The 19,265-nt window shown below is 49.6% G+C and overlaps 1 protein-coding gene across 1 annotated transcript in view; it reads left to right on the top strand.

The window, feature by feature from the left end:
- Positions 1-791: 791 nt before the first annotated feature.
- Positions 792-19,265, top strand: part of RAB44 (RAB44, member RAS oncogene family) — a 35,681-nt gene continuing 17,207 nt past the window's right edge. Inside the window, exons 1-4 of the mRNA XM_075553804.1 lie at positions 792-998; positions 15,442-15,553; positions 17,396-17,570; positions 18,751-18,897. Coding sequence (XP_075409919.1) covers positions 792-998; positions 15,442-15,553; positions 17,396-17,570; positions 18,751-18,897 — 641 coding nt within the window. The remainder of the gene's footprint in view (positions 999-15,441; positions 15,554-17,395; positions 17,571-18,750; positions 18,898-19,265) is intronic.

Genomic DNA, 19,265 nt, shown 5'->3' with positions numbered 1-19,265 from the left:
GCACCTAGTCTGGGCTCAGAACTCCGGAGGAAGGTGGACCCAGGTGGACAGTGACAACCGCAGGGCAGCCAGGGCCCAGACATGGGTCCTGAACCCAGCTTGAAGTGTTGGGCTGGCTTCCAGGGAGGTCTGTGGGAGAATGCGGTGTCTCAGGTGAGACCTAAGGGACTCCCTAGGTAAGAGAGCGAGGGAGTGGGGGGAGGTTTGGGACAAAGGTACGTGACATTCTGAAATAGGAGTGGTTCCCTGTGGCGCCAACACTAGGGTGATGGAGGAGGTGGCACGAGTCAGGGCCCACCTCCTTCCGTGCCTTCCACGCACTGGGGGGCAGCCCGTCTGCACCAATGTCCCGGTGCCTGTGCTGGAGGAGTCGGGAAATTCTGAGGAGAACACGCGGTGGCCGAGAGGCAAAGGAGGAAGGAAGACCAGACTCTTGATGTCCCTTTGATGCAGCCCAGGTGCTGGTGGAGGAGCCACCAGGCACAGAACGTCCCCTGCCGGGGGGTGGGTGGGGTACTACGTTGTTTAAAGATCAGAGAGGGCTGTGGGCATTGAGGGGCGGCCTGGAGGAGGCAAGGGCATGCATTGTGTGGGCAGTGCAGGGAAGAGCATGCCGGGCAGAAGGAACAGAGAGAACAGAGGCCCTGAGTGGGGGCAGAGGTTGGAGAGGGATGGCCGGGCTGCTCTCTTTCCGGGCTTGTGGGGTGCGATGGAGTGTTTTAAGCAGAGAGTGACTGCGGTCGGTGGCCAGCACTACCTCACCTCTTCTCTGTCCTCAGGGTCACGGTGCCATGGAGACTGGACAGAGAGTGTCACGGAAGGGCCGCAAGCTGGGCTCCAGCCGCCGCCGGCAGACACGAGAGCCAATTGATGACCAGGAAGCCCCAGGGGCCCCCGAACCTGAGTCCTGGTCTTTCCAAGCCACGGCCGAACTGCAGGACTTCTTCCAGAACTGCGGTGCCAAGGAGAGGGGCTTTGTTACCCGCGAGGACGTGGCGGTGAGCCCGGGGCCCATCTCCTCCCTGCGTCCCTGTCATGCATGCATGCAGCCTTTGGAGCCTGCCTGCTCCAAGAAGGCAGCCTTTGCCTATCTCTTGTCCATAAGCTGCCCTCCGATAAGGCCAGCGACTTGTTTAGACTAACATGTGAATGACTGACAAGGCGTTCTGTGCTCTCTCCCGCCAGAAACATTTGCAGTTTAACAAGGGGATGATGTTTCAACGTACAAAGTCACTTGCTAATCGTAAAATTCCAGGCCCGTGAAGCATAAAAGTTTATCTCGGGGCAGGAGTCAGAACGCTGGAACTCAAACTATGTCAACAGCTATCAGCTTCACTAACGCACCAAGACCGGTTTCTTCGGCATCCCTTCTCACTTGCCATGGGCGCCAAAGTCTCCTGGGCCAGCTGCCTCCTGCTGTTGCTCCCTGCTCCAGACTTTGTCGGCCCCCCTTCTCATGGTCTGTCCCTCGCACCAGCCCCGCCCCCGCCCCGCCCCCCCCTTTCAATCTGCAACTAGGTGCAAATAACTACTGTTAACAGGCAATTTTCCAAAAGGTACAACAATGACTCTCAAGTAAAGATGATGTGAGCATGAACCAAAAAGCTATTAAGCGTTAATTAATTAATTGAATGATGGAACCCGTAAGACCGGTTCAAAGGGTATTAGCGCAGTCCTGATGTCTATGTGTGATGTGGACAAAGAAGTGTTAGGAGAAGGCGGCTGGATTCAGCCTTTGAAATCCCCCAGGCCCAGTACAGCAAAACCTGCCCAAGGTGGAACCTGTGTAAGGTGGAAACTTGTCAAAGGAGGAAAACCAACCTATTTCCTACTAAAGCGAGCGATGGAAACATGGTAGCACAGCTTTGAACCCACTGTGCCACCAGGGCTTCTGAACAACATGATGCACAAAGCTAATGCCACCAAACGAGCCACTTTCTGCTCCCATGAAGAGTGACAGTCTTGGAAACTCACAGGGGCGGTTCTACTCTGTCCTATAGGGTCACTAGCTCTTTATGGGTTTCTGAGACTCGCTCTTTATGGGACTAGAAAGCCTCCTCTTTCTCCCACAGAGCAGTTGGTGGTTTCAAACTGCTGACCTTGTGGTGAGCAGCCCCAACTGGCAACCCACTACGCCACCAGGCTTCCTGTTTTCAAAATTGTGTCAGCATCTTAAACAGAAACTCTATAACCCCTCTCCAGCCGTCCATTCCCCTTGCTTCTGGTAACTTCTAATCAACTTTCTGTCGCGACGAACTTGTCTATTCCAGATCTTTCAGACACGTGGGATCATGAAAGATGTAAAGATTTTCCCTGTGGGGTCTGGCTCTTTTTCTTTTCACAGAATGCTGTCATCCAGGCGGAAGCAGGAATCAGAATCCCTTCCTTCGTGTGGCTGAATAGTATTCCACTGTATGTAGATACAGCGATTTGTGTGTCCAGAGATCAGCTGGTGAACACGTGGGTCTTTCCACTTGCTGACCTTGAATAATGTTGCTATGGTCATTCCTGTCTGAGTATCTGGATTCATCCTGGTTGTCAGTTCTTTTGAGTTTGTGCTTAGATTGGAATTGCCGGATCAGATGGTCATTTTATATAGAACACCTGGTGGAATCATTCAACTCTCCCCCAACAGCTGCAGTCTTTGATATACAAGGATTCCAATTTCTTCATGTCCTCACCAATGCTTATTATTTTCCATTGTTGGTTGCTACCCTCATAGGTGTGAAGTGGGATCTCATTGTAATCTTAATTTGTGTTTCCATAATCTGATGGCGTAGTGGGTTATACATTGATCAGCTAACCGCAAAGTCTGAAACCATGACCTGCTCCCTGGGAGAAAGATGAGTCTTCCTACTCCCACAAAGAGTTACAGTTGCCGAAACCCACAGGGGCAGTTCTACCTGTCCTACAGGACCGCTATGAGTCAAAATCAACTCAGTGGCAGTGAGTCTGCTTGTTTTTTGTGTTTTTTTTGGCTTGCTCTTTCCTAAGAACGTGCCTAAAGTGCCTGCCTGAGATGAAGGTCCACCATCCTTGCTTCTAAGGAGCACTCTGGCTGTGCTTCGCTACAAGACAGATTTGTTTGTTATGCTGGAATTCCAGGACACTTTCCATATTCTTTGCCAACGCTGCACTGCAAACGTGTCCGGTCGTCCCCAGTCTTCCGGAGTCCTCGTCTCGCTGCCACATCCACACAGGCGATCGAAGATATCCACACTTGAGCCAGGCTTCCCTCCGGCCTCCAAAGTTTCACCTGTGATAACTTTCCATCCAGGTGACTTCTCTCTTCTTACGAGTCCTGGTTTTCCTAAGTTCCCTCTCCTGCCGGCAAGTGACCTTCCTCATCCTGGTCAGCTTCCCAAGAGGACTGTGCAGGTACTGACCCCAGGTGTGTTGCTTAGAGTGGGCTCAGCACACTTGGTTAAATGAAGATCATGCTTCAATATGACACCCCAGGTAGGGCCTTAGTCACGCCACTGGCTTACCCAAATACATCCCAGCCCAATGTGGACAGCAATCTGTGCAGGTCTCTGCTTTGCCGTGGTCATGAAGGTACCCCAGAGGAGGATATTAGCTTCTGAGTTCTGAGGGGGTCAGTGAGACTCAGATACGATTGAAAATATTTCATTGCGGTGGACAAAAGCACAGACGACTTTCAGCCAAAACACAAACGGAGGGTGAGAGACAGCGCAGGAAGACAGAGGCTTCCTCATATTCCCATAAAACGTACCTCTTGTCCCCGAACCAGCACACAGACTCACTGCCATCGAGCCGTGTCGGACCCACAGTGACCTTGAAAGGCATGGTAGAAGGGCTCCTGTGGTTTCTGAGGCTGTCGACCTTTACAGGAACAGAGAGCCTCGTCTTTCTTCCACAGAGCAACTGGTGGTTTCGAACTGCTAACCTTGGGACTAGCAGCCTAGCGTGAACATCCTACTAAGCCGCCGGCACTCCTTACCCATAAAAATACTCAAAAACAACCCCCCAAACCCCTCAAACTCACCGCCTTACAGCAGATTCCAAGTCATAACGACCCCAGAGCACGGAGCGGAGCTGACCCTGCTCTGTGGGTTTCTCAGGCTGTCGATCTTGACGGGAGCAGCAAATCGCACCTTTCTCCCGTACAATAGGACAGTCAAAAATAATACCAAGCATCGTCCAAGCAGTAAGTTCCTGCAGTTATTCCTTCAGGTCCATGCCATTCATTCTTCTCTCTGGATTTGAGGGCAAGCTGCTACTTTGGGGCTCAAAGACTATTGGCAATCCTAATCCCATCCACTAGCCCCTCAGTAGTCCGGAGTCAGGTGAAGCCTCCGAAGGGCCCTGGGACAGTCCTCTCCCACCAAGCTTCCACTTTGACCTTCCCGTTGAAGATGCACACCTGCTGCCCTGCCGCGGGGCGCAAAGCATGCTGCTGTTGGGTGTCCTCCAGTGGATCCTGCCTCTCAGTGACCCTGTGTGACAGGGTTGGACTGCCCCACAGGGTTTCCTGAGTAGGACCACTTGACATTGACATGACGGTAAAGGGTAACAGCTTAAGGGCGCAGCCGCGAAGTGAGGAAAACAAAATCAGTGAAATATTATTGTTATTTTTTAAATGGGGTCATAGGAAGGCAAAATCCAAAGAGCTGTCAGAGAGGACTTGGGGACAAGATTAAGAGTGCTTGGTGATCGAATCAAAATGACCGTGAAATAAAATAGTTTGTGATAAGAGTTATATGAGTCCCCAATAAAATGATTTTAAAAAGAAAAAACTGCATAAAATTAAAGTATAAAACGGTATAAAACCACATATATATATGGTTTTATACATTGTTGTACAGATTTTTTCACGATGGAATTGAGAGGATAGTTTAGTGCTTCCAGAAGGAAGCTGTCTTTTCTTTTAAAATAGCAACGAAGGTGCCGTCAACATAGAGCAGAGGACATGGATTTGGCGAGACAGGGAATCTGCGATCCAGACAGTTTGCAGAGAGGATAAGGTACTTTTAGTCGCTGTGAACAGCTCCAAGACCAATTGATCATGTCAACAGAAGTAAAGCCAAATTCTAGCTTTGCATTGAAGCAGCACGTAGCCAGCCAAGTTTCACACTTAAAAGTAAAATGATAACCAAGTCCCGTAAAACCTGGCCAAGTTTGGCAAAAGGATGACACGTCCCATGCGTGTTTTCAGACTCCGGTGTTATAAATCAAGGCCAATAAAACCTCCTTTTGTGCAAAGCATTACAGCTTTGACACCCATTTTATTCCCTTTCACATTTGGGGACAACCGGAGACTTTGAAACAAAACCAAGCCCCTTATCCCTCAAAAAGCAAAGCCAAAAGCCCAAAAGCCCTCATCGCATTTCCTACAACACGGCAGCATTTCTCAGTCACTGTCTTCAACTATCCAAAACGATGAGAACATTCAGCTAGAATAACTGACCTCTGTTAGCTAGGCCGTGGTGGTGTAGTGGTTACACATTGGGCTGCTAACTGCAAGGTCAGCTGTTCAAACCTACCTGCCACTCTGTGGGAGAAAGGTGGGTTTTCTGTGCCCATGGGGGTTTTTTAATTGTTTTATTGGGGGCTCTTAAAGCTCTTATCACAATCCATACGTATATCTGTTGTGTCAAACACATCTCTACATATGTTGCCACCATCTTTTTCAAAACATTTTCCTTCTACTTGAGCCCCTGAGTCAGCTCCTCATTTCCCACCCTCCCTCCCCATGCCTCCTTGATAATTTATAAATTATTCTTTTTTTCCATGTCTTACACTGACTGCGTTCTCATTGCACCCACTTTTCTGCTGTTCGTCCCCCTGGGACGGGGGCCATGCGTCAATCATTGTGATCAGTTCCGCCTAACCCCACCCCTCTCCCCCAGCCCCAATCCTTAACTTCCTAGTATGGCTGCTCCCCTTGTTGGTCCTGAAGGGTTTATCTGTTCTGGATTCCCTGTGTTAGGTTCGAAGCTCTTACCTGTACTAGTATACATGTTCTGGTCTAGCCAGATTTGTAGGATAGAATTGGGGTCATGGTAGTGTGTGTGGGGTGGTGAGGGGAGGGAGGAAGCATTAAAGACCAGGGGAAAGTTGTGTGTTTCATTGGTGCTATACTGCACCCTGACTGGCTCTTCTCTTCCTGTGCCTGTTCTGACAGGGGGTGTCTAATTGACTACTGATGGACTTTGGATGCCCACTCTGCCCTCCCCCTCATTCCCATTGATATGCTTCTTGTTTGTTTTGTTCTGGGTCTTTGATGCCTGCTATCTGATCCCATCAACACCTCAGGATCACACAGGCTGGTGTGTTTCTCCATGTGGACTTTGTTGCTTCTCAGTTAGATGACCTCTTGTTTATCTTTAAGCCTTTAAAACCCCAGATGCTATTTCTTTTGATAGCCGGGCACCATCAGCTTTCTTCATCACATCTGCTTAGGCACCCAGTTTGTCCTCAGCGGTCAGGGAAGGTGAACGTCAGAGTGTCGAGTTAGTACAACAAATTGTTCTTGCATTGAGGGAGTACCTGAGTGGAGGCCCAATGTCCATCTGCTACTGCAATACTTTATAAATAAATGTATGTACATATCTCTATTCACCCGTCATTGTATATAAATGTTTTTACATATATACATGCCTGTATTTAGATCTGTATAATGGTTCTATGCCTCCGAGTTCTTTCCTCTATTTCCTTTTACTTTCCTCCCATTCCACTATCATGTTCGGCCTTCATTCGGGTTTTGGTAATTCCTCTTGGCTACATTGCCCTTGATTGAGCCTCCCCAAGCATCCTGTGCCCTCCTCGACTTCAATTTTAAGATCACTTGTTCTTCCCTTGTCTCTGGGTTTGTTACCCGGCCCTCCGTTTCCCCCATCTCTCCCTCTCCCGTGGCCCATAAAGATTCACAGTCGCGGAAGCCCTACTTAGTGTTGCCATGAGTTGCAATCAACTCCAGCAATAGCGGTGGGTTTGGTATTGCGCAGAGAGAACTTGGGAGTGAATAATTGAGGACTGTCTATCAGTTCAAGCTTTTTAGCAGACTCGAAAAACTCACCAAGACGCAGAACCCAGTAGCCACACCTGTTCCCTATACAACTTTAGAAATCCACAGGCACGCATACCTCTCCTGTGGAGAGTGGCATTCTCTGAAACCCGCTCCTAGAGTCGCTGTGAGTGACTTTTTGAAATTTAACATGTAAAGGAAAGAAGCTGAGGTATCTAAACCGAAAATGATACTTCGCATTCAATGTCTGGGTATTCAGTGTTTCTTAGAAACTATCCAGGTTGCCCCAAATTATTTATTAATGGACTTGACTGTTTTATTATTATTTATTATTTTAGCAGTCTCCGGATGGCACAAGCGGTTAATTAAGACTTGGTTCCTAACAAAAAGTTGATGATGTAGCTCGACTCTGCACATGTGGGGTTGCTGACTCGATAGCAGCTAGCAATGATACATTACATTCTTAAACGTTACATAACCAGCCCTGCAACTATGTGACAGCGTAGCTTTTATGTATTAGGCTACACACTGCAAGGCTGGCAGTTTGAAACATCAGCGCCTCCCTGGGAGAATGACGAGGTTTTCAATCCTCCTGAGGAGTTCGTCTCAGAAGCCCACAGGGACAGTGCTACCCTGCCCTACAGGATGTCTATGAGTCACAGTTGACTCGATGGCAGTGAGTTGAGTAAGTAGCCCTGGTGACACAGTGGGCTAAGTGATGGGCTGTTAGCAGAAAGGCCGGCAGTTCAAACCTACCAGCTTCTCCGTGGAAGAAAGCTGAGGTTGGCTGTTCCTGTAACGATGTAAAGTAGCAGTTCTGCTCTGTCTCGAGAGGTTGCTCTGGTTTGAAATGGACTTGACAGAAGTGGTTGGGTAAGAATCTTGCAGGTGTCCTGGTGATGCAGTGGTTAAGCGTTCCGCTGCTAGCCCAGATGTTAGCAGTTTGGACATGCCCACTGCTTTGCAGAAGGAAGTCGAGGTTCCAGTCTAGGAAACCCTTGGGGCAGCTCTGCTCTGTCCTACAGGGTTGCTGTCTGTGAGTTGGGTACATGGTCTAGAAGGACCTTTGAGGTGGTTAGTTTATTGTTCCAACCTGGTTGATAAACACATGTGGGGTTAATTGAAGGACAGAGGGATAAATGGCTCAGTGAGCCTCACCTTTCGAGTTCTCGGGTCTCTTGCTTTGTGATGGTCAGACAGGGTGCAGCTGCCTTAGCCAGTTCCCTGCTTCAGCTGGCAAGGCTGACTTCCTGCAAGACATCCCCGAGGAGAAGTCACATGGACCTACTCCGATGCAGCTCTGGGTGCTGGAGCAGCCGTGTGGAGACCCCTGCCAGTGCTGAGATGCTTACACATTCACTGACTCGGCTTTCCTCCTGCAGTTGGCATTATTGCATCTGTTTTGTGAGATGGAGGAGGACTTTGTGGATTGGTGTCAGACATATGGGTTAATGTTGGACTTGTGTAGGGGCTTGGGCAGCACTGGGTTGGGATGTTTTCTTGATGTGCACTTACCCTTTATAGAAAACTCTCTCTTATACATTTGAGTTTCTGTGGATTTGTTTCTCTAAAGTACCCATTCTAACACAATCTGGAAAGTGGTCTTTCAGGAGGCAGACTACAAACCCAATTCTTCCTGCTGTAACAGGAGCTCTGGCGGCACAGTAGCTGGGCTGCTCGGAGCAAAGTCAGTAATTCTGCTCCTGAGTGAGAAAGATGACACATCGACCCCGTAAAGATTTAATCTCGGAGTCCCACGGGGCAGTTCTACTCTGTCCTGTGAGTCAAACCCACCGGATGGCAGTGAGGTAACTGATGTTAGCTGTATCTGTCATAACAATCTAGCTGCACACAAACTGACATTTTCATCATCATATGCATTATGTAACGATATTGTTGGCTTCTTTGGTCAGTAAACCAAAAGCAGAAATGTAGGAAAGTCAGATCAACTAATTTTTCTTTAATTAAAAAAAGCCCAGAGCTTTTCTTTTTAAGTTATTTTACTGGGGGCTCATACAACTCCTCATAATCCATCCATCCATCCATTGTGTCATGCACATTTGTACATTGGTTGCCCTCATCAGTCTCAAAACATTTGTTTTCTACTTGAGCCCTTGATATCAGCTCCTCATTTTCCCCCCTTCCTCTCCACCTTCCCTCTCTTATGAACCCTTGACAATTTATAATTTTTTCCATGTCTTACACTGACTGCTGTGTCCCTTCACCCATTTTTCTGTTGCCTGTTCCCCTGGGAGGGGGTTATATGTAGATCATTGTGATTGGTTCCCCCTTTTTCCTCCCCCCGCCCCGCACTTCCCCTTACCCTCCTGGTATGGCTCCTCTCAATATTGGTCCTGAGGGGTTTAGCCCAGATCTTATTGAAAGACTATAACGTAGAGAAACCTAGAGAATAAACCAAAGTTACTAACCCACTTTAATTGTCCAAACATTAATTACACCTGTGTGTAAACGTGGATTCTTAAAGAGCTTCTGAACTAGCAATTCCTGTAAGAAAGAGTTTTCTTAAATGTCTGGTATATTTAAAACATTAGAAGTCCAGTGTTTTTATTTACTGTGTGAGTTAAGGGAACACTGGATTTGCATAACCACTTGTTGGTCTCTGTAAACCTATTCACACAGAACTGCTTTGAGAAACATGGTATTCTAAGTTCCTAATACCTCTGCTGGTGCTGCTGGGTAAGTGTTGGGCTCCTAACTTCAAGGTGGGTGGTTCAAACCCAGCAGCCACTCTGTAGGAGAAAGATGAGGCCGTTTGCTTCTATAAAGAATCACAATCTCTGCGTAAAGTCACTGTGCGTCGGAATTGATGCCATAGCAGTGGGAATGTCGAAAAACATTCAGGTTCACAAGTGTTCGATGCCTTTCGGAATGATAGAATGCCCGAGGATGCACAGCTTCGTTTCCACAACTTTAGCCTCCGGTCAAAAGTAAACATGGACACACAAACTCCTGAGCAGTCTAAAGAGCCGTTCTCCTTCCCAAGCCCGTCAGCTTTTGAGCCAGTGTCGACTCGCAGTGACCCTATGGGACTCGGTGGGACTGTCCTGAGAGATGGCCCCAGCCTTCTCCTACAGAGCAGGTCAAATGCTTTAACCAGCGCGCCACCTGAGCACCTGGTCTCCTTCCCTACTCACTCCCACTGAGCTGATTCTGACTCATAGCGACCCTACAGGACAAAGCAGAATCCACTCGTGGGTTTCCGAGAGGGTAAGTCTATACTGGAGTAGAAAGTCTCAGCTTTTCCAAAGGAACTACTGCCTTTGTGATTAGCAGCCTGCTTCAGTCTGGGTAAATTAGGGAAACGAATCCACAGAAACTCATGTATATAAGAGAGCGTTTTATATAAAGGGTAAGTTAAGCATTAACAAAGTATCCCAGACTTTAAGGAGGTGATATTAGGGAATGGAAGGATGTACAAATTATTATCTGTAAAGTTAGAAATATCTTAAGTGACTTGTCTTTATAATCAGGCCCGAATTATTCACCTTCGATGGCTATAGTAAGTGAAGGACAGAGAAGGGTGAATATTATCTCCATTTTTCAGAGTCCGAGATGTGACTCACAATTAAATGAATTGCTTAAGGTTACCTAGGAGCTGGCAGGGCCTCTGACTACTGCGCTTGTCATGCTGTGGTATTATTCAGACAAGCATTCACAGGACTGTATTACGTGCCAGGCATAGTAGGATAAATATCCACAAGAGAAACCAAACTCGACACTTGTAGGGTGGTCTTAATTCCTGGCCCATCATCAAAAGTGGAACATGCGCGCTGGCTTCATACATAATCATTTTATAAACCTGTCGATGTTCCATGCCAGCTCTCCGTGGTCTGACGTGAATATAACAATGGTATTCCGAAGGAGAGCTGACTGGCGAAGAGCCGAAATAATTTCACCTACAACACGGATCAACCCAAATATACGTTTGAACTCGCTCCTACTTCATGATTTTTCCCCTAGCATATTAAATTTATAAACTATATGCTACGAAAGTTTTTCAGAACACTTCTTAGCATCTTTTAAAACACAAAGGGGAGTGGGAAAATGAGGGAGGGGTAAAGGAGGAGCTGATACCAAGGGGGCTCAAGTAGAAAGAAAATGTTTTGGAAATGATGATGGCAACATATGTACAAATGTGCTTGACACAACTGATGTATTGTTATAAGAGATGTAAGAGCCCCAGTAAAATGATTTATTAAAATTAAAAATAATACATAAAACTCACAAGGGAGGAAGAATCGCAGGTACTAGAAATTAGTCTTTATATATAAAATGCTTGCTTTATTGTTTTCCAAAATTGTCAACTGGGACTCATCTCTTGAAGAGTCAGCCTCGTGAATATGCACATCCATTATAGTATGAATGTGTGAGCACCCACACCCCGCATACTGCTTTAGCTGCCAATAAATAGCCTGAACAAACCGATGACTAAGAATATGTACAAGAATGACAAGTTCTATGGAAGTCCTTTTCAACTCTGAATGGACTCGGACCGAGTTCTTCAGATACTCTAAGCCCCCCCCCCCCCCCGGTGGCATGCTGGGTTATGTGTGGACTGCTAACTACATGGTCAGCAGCCTGAATCCAGCAGGCTCGCCATGGGAGGACGATGAAGCTTTCTGCTCCTGTAAAGATTTACAGTCATGGAAACTCACAGGGGAAGTGCTACTCTATCTGAGAGGGACATTGTGAGTCGAAATCTACTTAATGGCAGTGAGTAGTTTGTTTTTGATTTAAAGACATTTTTATAATACTATATTTTATAAAGTTATTTATAAATTTGTCAATATGGCTCTTTTGCTTTCTGCTGCATACTTTTCTGTTTTTCCCCATGGTTATTTCTTAATAAATACCATTCTTTGTTCAGTCAAAAGAAGAAAAAAAAAAGAAAGTATCCCAACCCAGTGCTGCTCAATCCCATTAGTCCAACATTAACCCATATGTCCGACACCAATCCACAAAGTCCATCTCACAAAACACACTATGACACCAACTGCAGGAGGAAAGCTGAATCAATGAGCGTGTAAGCATCTCAGCGCTGGCAGGGGTCTCCACACAGCTGCTCCAGCACCCAAGGCTACATTGGGGTAGGTCCATGTGGCTTCTCCTTAGGGATGTCTCACAGAAAGTGAGCCTTGCCAGCTGAAGCAGGGAACTGGCTAAGGCAGCTGCACCCTAGTCCGACCATCAGAAAGCAAGAGACCTAAGAACTAGAAGGGCAAGGCTCACTGAGTCATTTGTCTCTCTGCCCTTCAATGAATCCCACGTGTTTATGGGCCAGGTTGACACAATAAACTTTAACTATCTCACAGACAAATGCTTAACTCTCTACATCACTGGGGCTAATCATTCTATTTACTCTTTCACTGCCATCAAGTCGGTGCCAACTGACAGTGACCCTATAGGACCAGGTGGAACTGCCCCTGTGAGTTTCTAAGACTTTAACTTTTTACAGGAGTAGAAAGCCCCATCTTTCTCCCTTGGAAAGGCTGGTGGTTTTGAACTGCTGACTTTACAGTTAGCAGCTTGGCATGTAACCACTGTGCTGGAGTTCCTTCCTAGTGGGTAAGAACTTTGTCATCATCTTTTTCAAAACATTTTCTTTCTACTTGAGCCCCTGGCATTAGCTCCTCATTTCCCCCACCTTCTCCAACCCTCTCTCCCTCATGCCCCCTTGATAATTAATAAATTATTCTTTTTTTTCCCATGTCTTACACTGACTGCTATCTAATTTCACCCACTTTTCTGCTGTTCCTGCCCCTGGGATAAGGCCATACATCAATCATTGTGATCGGTTCCCTCTAACAACCCTCCCCACCCCCAACCCTTACCCCCCTAGTATCGCTACTCCCCTTATTGGTCCTGATGGGTTTATCTGTTCTGGATTCCTTGTGTTAGGTTCGAAGCTCTTACCTGTACTAGTGTACATGTTCTGGTCTAGCCAGATTTGTAGGATAGAATTGGGGTCATGATAGGTGGGGCGGGGGCGGAAGCATTAAAGAATTAGAGGAAAGTTTTGTGTTTCATCGGTGTTATACTGCACCCTGACTGGCTCTTCTCTTCCTGTGGCCATTCTGACGGGGTCCAATTGACTACTGATGGACTTTGGGTCTCCAATCCCCTTGTCCCCTCATTCCCATCGATATGCTTTTTGTTTGTTTTGTTTGGGGCCTTTGGTGTCTGATGCCTGATCCCATTAACACCTCGTGATCACACAGGCTGGTGTGCTTCGTCCATGTGGACTTTGTTGCTTCTCAGCTCGATGGCTGCTTGTTTATTTTTATGCCTTCAAGACCCCAGATGCTGTATCTTTTGATAACCAGGCACCACCAGCTTTCTTCATCACATTTGCTTATGCACACATTTTGTCTTCAGTGGGTAAGAGCTTCTTAATGGGTTGGAAATCCCAGATAAACAAACAAGCAACAACAGAAAAGATGACCACATCAGACTGCTCATTCTCTCTCAACCAAGAAGCTCTCTTGTCTCTCAAAGGGACCACCCATAAGCCATAAACTCCAGCTTCTCTTCATTGCTGACCCCAAACTCGCTGCCAGCGAGTCAGCTCTCACTCACAGGGACCCCAGAGCACAGACTAGCGCTGCCCCTGTGGGTCTGAGAGGCTGCAAGTCTTTATGGGAGCAGAAAACCTCATCTTTCTCCCAAGGAGCCGCTGAGGGCTTTGAACCAGTGACTCTGCAGTTAACGGGTAGGTAACCCACCGGGGCTCCCAGTGGGGAGGGAATAAATGTTTGGTGAGGTGTGAACCAAAAGCCAAAACACAAAAAGAAGTGAACCCAAAACTCTAGATACAGAGAGAGCTAGCCGAGTTGAAATTCTAAAACACGTGGGATTTCCACGGAGCACGGGGAGTAGAAGCACTTGGGGAAGTCCCCCGGGGGCAGAGTTTGTCCTCGGTTATGAAATGAGGGCTGCTGGACAGGTTTTCTACTCCCATGAAGAGACACCATCGCAGAATCCCAGAGGGGCGGTTCCAGAGCACCGCTGAGCCAGCTCGCACTCTGCAGCAGTGAATCTGGTTTGGGCCCGCCCACGCCACCACAGGAAAATGGCTTGCTGATCTGCTCCTGTTAGATTCCAGCCAGGAGGGCCGCCTGGAGCAGTTCTCCTAGGTAACCCAGGGTCTCCGCTCTTCTGAATGGACTCCTTTGGCAACGGGGATTGGGGCTTAAAGAGCTCAGCAGATGCTCGGGCAGCAAGACTGTTTTCCTAACTTTGTCACGTGAGTCCACCGGGGCTGCCTGATGGAACTTTTGAAACTGTGAAAGACCACTTTGATCAAAGATCGATGTCATGGCTTGGTAAAACGCAGCACCTGGAACACCTATCCAAGATCTTCTTTAGCTCATGAATGAATGAGGGCAATGAGAGTCCAGAGAGCATCTTAAAAGTAAGGCTCCTAACAAAGAAACAGTTGACTCATATTGCCATGTGGGGTTTTATAAAGCCGGCTAATGTCCGAAATCCACTGCTGGTGGATCCATTCTGACTCGTTGAGGCAGGCGACCCTCTGGGACAGCGTGGAACTGCTCCCTAGGGTTCCCGAGCTGTAAATCTTTGTGGAAGCTGACAGCCTCATCTTTCTCCCGAGGAGCTGCCGATGGCTGTGTTTAAACTGGCTACCTTTCAGTTAGCAGCCAAAGCTTAACCCACGGTGTCACCAAGGACCTCGTCTATTGAGTTATGTGTTCATTGGGTGACTAAAGGAGTATTTGCATCCTCGAACATTTGCATGTTAATGTGTGACTTTATTAAGTCTTGGATCTCTCAAATCTGCCATTGAATATATTCCGATTTGTAGCGGCAAGTGCAGAGCAGAACTGCCTTTGTGGGTTTCCAAGACTGTAACTCTGCATGGGAGTAGAAAGCCTCCTCTTTCTCTCTCAGAGCAGCTGGTGGGTGTGAACCACCCACCTTGTAGTTAGCAGTCTAATGAGTAACTTACTCTTCTACCAGGGTTTCTTTCTGGGATCTCTAGTCAGTAGTAAGCAATCAAACACACCAAGAAAGCTAAGTACTTTCATATCGTCTAGAAAGTGGTCAGGTGGCCCTTGTCCCTGTATCATGTTGGAAGGATCCATTGTCCACCTTTGTGCCTTATTTTCAAGTTTCAGGTCATTTTTGGACACATTTGAAGAGTGCGTTCTGGGCGTGTTCTCTCTGTCCTAAAAGGAGGGAACTCAGACGAGATACGTTTCCATGTTGGAGAGGGGAAGGGAAGGGTTTGGAGCCAGACCGGGGCTCTTCTTGCATGGACTTGGGGAGCTTGGCTCAAGGGTAGACCCCAGGGAAGGTTTATGGGAGACCCCCAAACTTGGAAAAAAAAGGAGGTGAGGGTGGTCGAAGATTAACACTCTCCTTTTCTGAGTGTCCCCAATGGGAACAGCCACTCAGCTCAGCCCTCTTTCCAGGTGGCCAAGTTCAGCTTCCTGGGCAGTGACGAGGAGCCAGGGATGATCTTTGACTGGGTGGACGTGCAACGGAAGGGACGCCTCTCCCTCGAGGAATTCAGTTCCGGCCTCAGTATGTCTGTCCTGAGAGGGCCCCAGGGGGACTGTCTGCGTGGGTAGCTGTCATGTGCAGTGGACCCACCCCAGACTTGGCTGGACTGGCCGGAAAGGCAACAGTCATTTCCCAAAGAGGCAGGGACCTTCACCACACCTGGACAGCAGAGCCTTGAGACTCCCAGCCTTCCCTTCCCACCCACGGGGGCTCCCTGAGCTACTCCCCTCTACCAGGGAGGCCTCCAGGCTTGTTTTCTGAGACTTTCCCCATTCTTGAGACCACTCCCCTTGTTTCTGCCCCAGGAAGTCCACAGCTTGCCTTTGCTTAAGGGACTCTCAGGCCCAGAGGAGCAGCAGGGAGGGTGACCCAATCTAGTGCTCTTGAGTAATTCGGATTCATGGTGAGTCCACTGGTTAAGGTCAACAGTCTGCTAACTGAAAGGTTCCAGTGCACTCAGAAGAAAGTCCTGGTGGTCTACTGAAAAACAAAACAAACAACAACAACAAAAAAACAACTCCACCCCCACCCCCACCAAACCCAATGGAGCACAATTTTACTCAGACACTACTCTGAAATGGACTCCATGGCCCAGGTCCTAAGTGCCCTGGGCATGGTCACAGCAACACCCACCTCTTAATACACACCCAACAGACCTTGGGAGAGGAGGCCCAGAGCTCTGAAGCCCTTGCTGATTAAGAAGGGTGGTGTCTCGAGCAAGGGCCCTGTGGCACACAGCTCAGCCCTCAGTCTCCCAAAGCACCCCCATCCCACTTCTCCCAGCTGCATAGCTTGGGACCAGCAGAGAGGGCGCCTGAAGTTTCAGGTACAGATTAAAGTCACTCTGGGAGGTGACTCTTCCAGCCTTAGCAGGTGGTGAGCTGAAGAGGTAGGTGGGAGGAAGTGAAATTGGGGAGGGGGGCAGAGGAAATACGTTATCCACCCCCAGCCTCCAAGAGGCCGAGTCTTACCCACCATGCCAGGGACTTTCAGTTGCCCATAGAAACAAACTGGAACCCCTTTCCAGAGCCGGCAGGGGCCTCCACTGTCTTACCGCCCCTCTGCCTTGCTGGCCTTGGCCTCCCATCCAGTGGACGTAGAACAGAATTCCTCGCTGGAGAAATTCAGCTCTAGCCTGGAAATCATCGTGTCGTTGTGCCTGGAGCCCACTCCCTGTATACTGCATGGCTTGGCCCTTCTTGTTACTCAGGTTCAATGTCACGTCCTCAGGAACACCTGAGCACCATCAAAGTCAGGGTTTCCCAGTAGTCTCTGGATGGTACTGACCTACCAAATCCTTTAGCTCAACACTGCCTCTTTTCTTTTCTGAAAAGCACAAAAACAAAACCCTGTTCCCCACCTCTCACTAACATGTCAACTGCACCACCCCCACAGGGGGGCTTGGGCCAAGACTTTATGCCCAGCACTGAGAGCTGCTCCTCTGTCCCCAGCACACATGCTCAACAGAGAGTCCTTGAGCGAGTGAATGAAGACTGTTGGCCACCAGGGAACTGCTGTGTGACTTCCGGCCACTTTCTTGGCCCCTCTGGGCTCCAAAATGAACCCTAAACTCACTGCCCTAGAGTCAACACTGACTCACAGTGACCCTATAAGACAGGGGCGAACTGCCCCTGTGGGTTTCCGAGACGGTCACTGTTCATAGGCGCAGAGAGCCCTGTCTTTCTCTAACTCTGTCAACACGGGCGTGGTGTCTGCAGGGAGCAGACTCCTGCAGTGGATCGGAAAATGAAGGGACATGACTCTGTGTACATGCGATGGGCACAGACGAGCTTTCCCCAGAGCTGGAGCAGGGGGGGGGGTGGGAGGCACGGGGTGCTCCCCTCTGACCCCTTCTGTCCACAGAGAGCATCTTTGGCTCCAACCTGAGCACCCACAGGCTCCGCAGGAGGAGGACACTGCCCTCCAAGCGGGGCTCCGCAGCGGCCAGCTTCCCAGCCCTGGAGGAGGCTGAGGCGGAGGAGAAGGAGGCGTTCCTTGCCTTCCTGGAGCAGCTGGGTGCTGGTCCCTTACTTCCTGAGTAAGGCCAGCAGCCTGTGTAGGGGGAGGGGGCTCGCTCAGGTCCCTGGGAGTCCTCTGGGCTGAGCAAGGGGCACTGCATGCTCCCTGTGGGTCTGCAGCACCAGACCTGGCCACTCGGCCCCTGCTCTGTGCTCCTTGTCCAGGGCTGTTGTGGGGTTCAGTGGGCGTGCCTGGTGGGTTGGAGGTTTGACTCCATCCAATGGTGCCGCAGAAGAAAGGCCTGGTGGTCTTTTCTGGTCATGGAATGCCCTGTGGAGCACAGTTTCCCTTAGGAGTTGGCTCCCTGGCTACCAGCATGACTGGGGCCCGAGAAGCAGCCCCTACACCCCTATCCATCCCATTTTGCCCGGCTCCTACAGGCTCACTCCCCAGCTGGGCTAGTACACTGGGGGCTGGTCTCTCAAGGGACCTTCCAGGCTTGGAAAACACAAGGGTCCCTAAAGGGAGCCTTTCTCCATGGGGTGACACAGGCTGGGGATACCTAGGGTTGAGGGAGGGCTTATACATCACCCTGCTGGGTGTGGCCAGCAGGGTGGGGCCTGGCACAGCAGGTGGGGTGGGGGCTGTTCACCCACTTAGCAGCGAGGCCTGGCTCAGCCCTCTGGCACCCGTGCTCCCAACTTAATGAAGTCTGTGAGAAAGCGGCATTTATTGAGTGCCAACCAGGTGCCAGGCCCTAAGTTGGTGCTTCCATGGGGCCTGTCTCCTTCCCCAGCCAGCTGGCTAGGCAGGCACCAGCCTCCAATGAGCCCAGAGAGGGCCCCAGACCTGCCAGGGGGCACACAGCTCCCGGGCATGCAGGAAGGTAGGAAGCAGTCAGAGGCCCGGGCTCCCAGGCCGTGTATAACGGGTGACAGATCCCAGAGAGGCCAGGTGTTCGGGGCTTCTAGGAAGCAGAGGACACCCAGGCAAGGTGCCCGCAAGAGGGAGGCTGTGAATTTCACTTGGCAGCATGGGCAGAGAGCTGTAAAGCCCAAAGGCCCAAGAATCTTAAACAAGCAAACTTCACCTTTCTCCTGAGGAGTGGCTGGTGGGTTTGGACCTAACCCAGAGCAGCCGCCATGGGTCCTTGCCCACATCTCTGGGAACCCTGTGATTAGAACCAAAGAGTGGGCTCCCCTGCTTCCAGTCCCACCTCCCCCTGCTTCCAGTCTAACTTCGGCTACCCTCTCCCCCAGGCAGGCAGAGATCTGGCAGCTGTGGGCGAAGCTGCGGCAGGAGGAGCCCCACCTGACAGGCAACCTGGAAGGCTTTCTGGCCAAGATGACCAGTCGCTTGCAGGAGGCAAGGGCCGACAAGGAGGCTCTGGAGCTGACCCTGAGGAAGTGAGTGGGCGGGTGGGTGCATGCATAGGAAGGGCTCATGCCGGGCACCGCGCACCTCCTGACAATTCAGTGGAATCGCCTTGGGGCTGGACGGGACAGCGCGGAGTTGCAGGAAGAGACGGAGTGGTGGGCCAGACACATGATGGCCACACTGGTGGTGACCCCCTGCCTGGGGCTCGGCATCGGTGGGGGCAGGAGGGTCGTGACATAGGGCAGTGGGACAGAGTGATGGAGTGACACGTTCTGTGTGGCAGGGCCTGGAGACTGAGGTCTTGGAGGTGGTTTTGGGAGTCGGTGTGAGGGGAACCAGTGTCAAAGTCACAGAGGTCAGGGTGATAGAGTCAGTGACCTCTGCTGGGGAGAGTTGG

Source organism: Tenrec ecaudatus, chromosome 7, assembly GCF_050624435.1.
Source record: "Tenrec ecaudatus isolate mTenEca1 chromosome 7, mTenEca1.hap1, whole genome shotgun sequence".
Taxonomy (NCBI): Eukaryota; Metazoa; Chordata; class Mammalia; order Afrosoricida; family Tenrecidae; genus Tenrec; species Tenrec ecaudatus.
The sequence above is the reverse complement of the archived record's forward strand: the minus strand, read 5'-3'. Positions and strand labels throughout refer to the sequence as shown.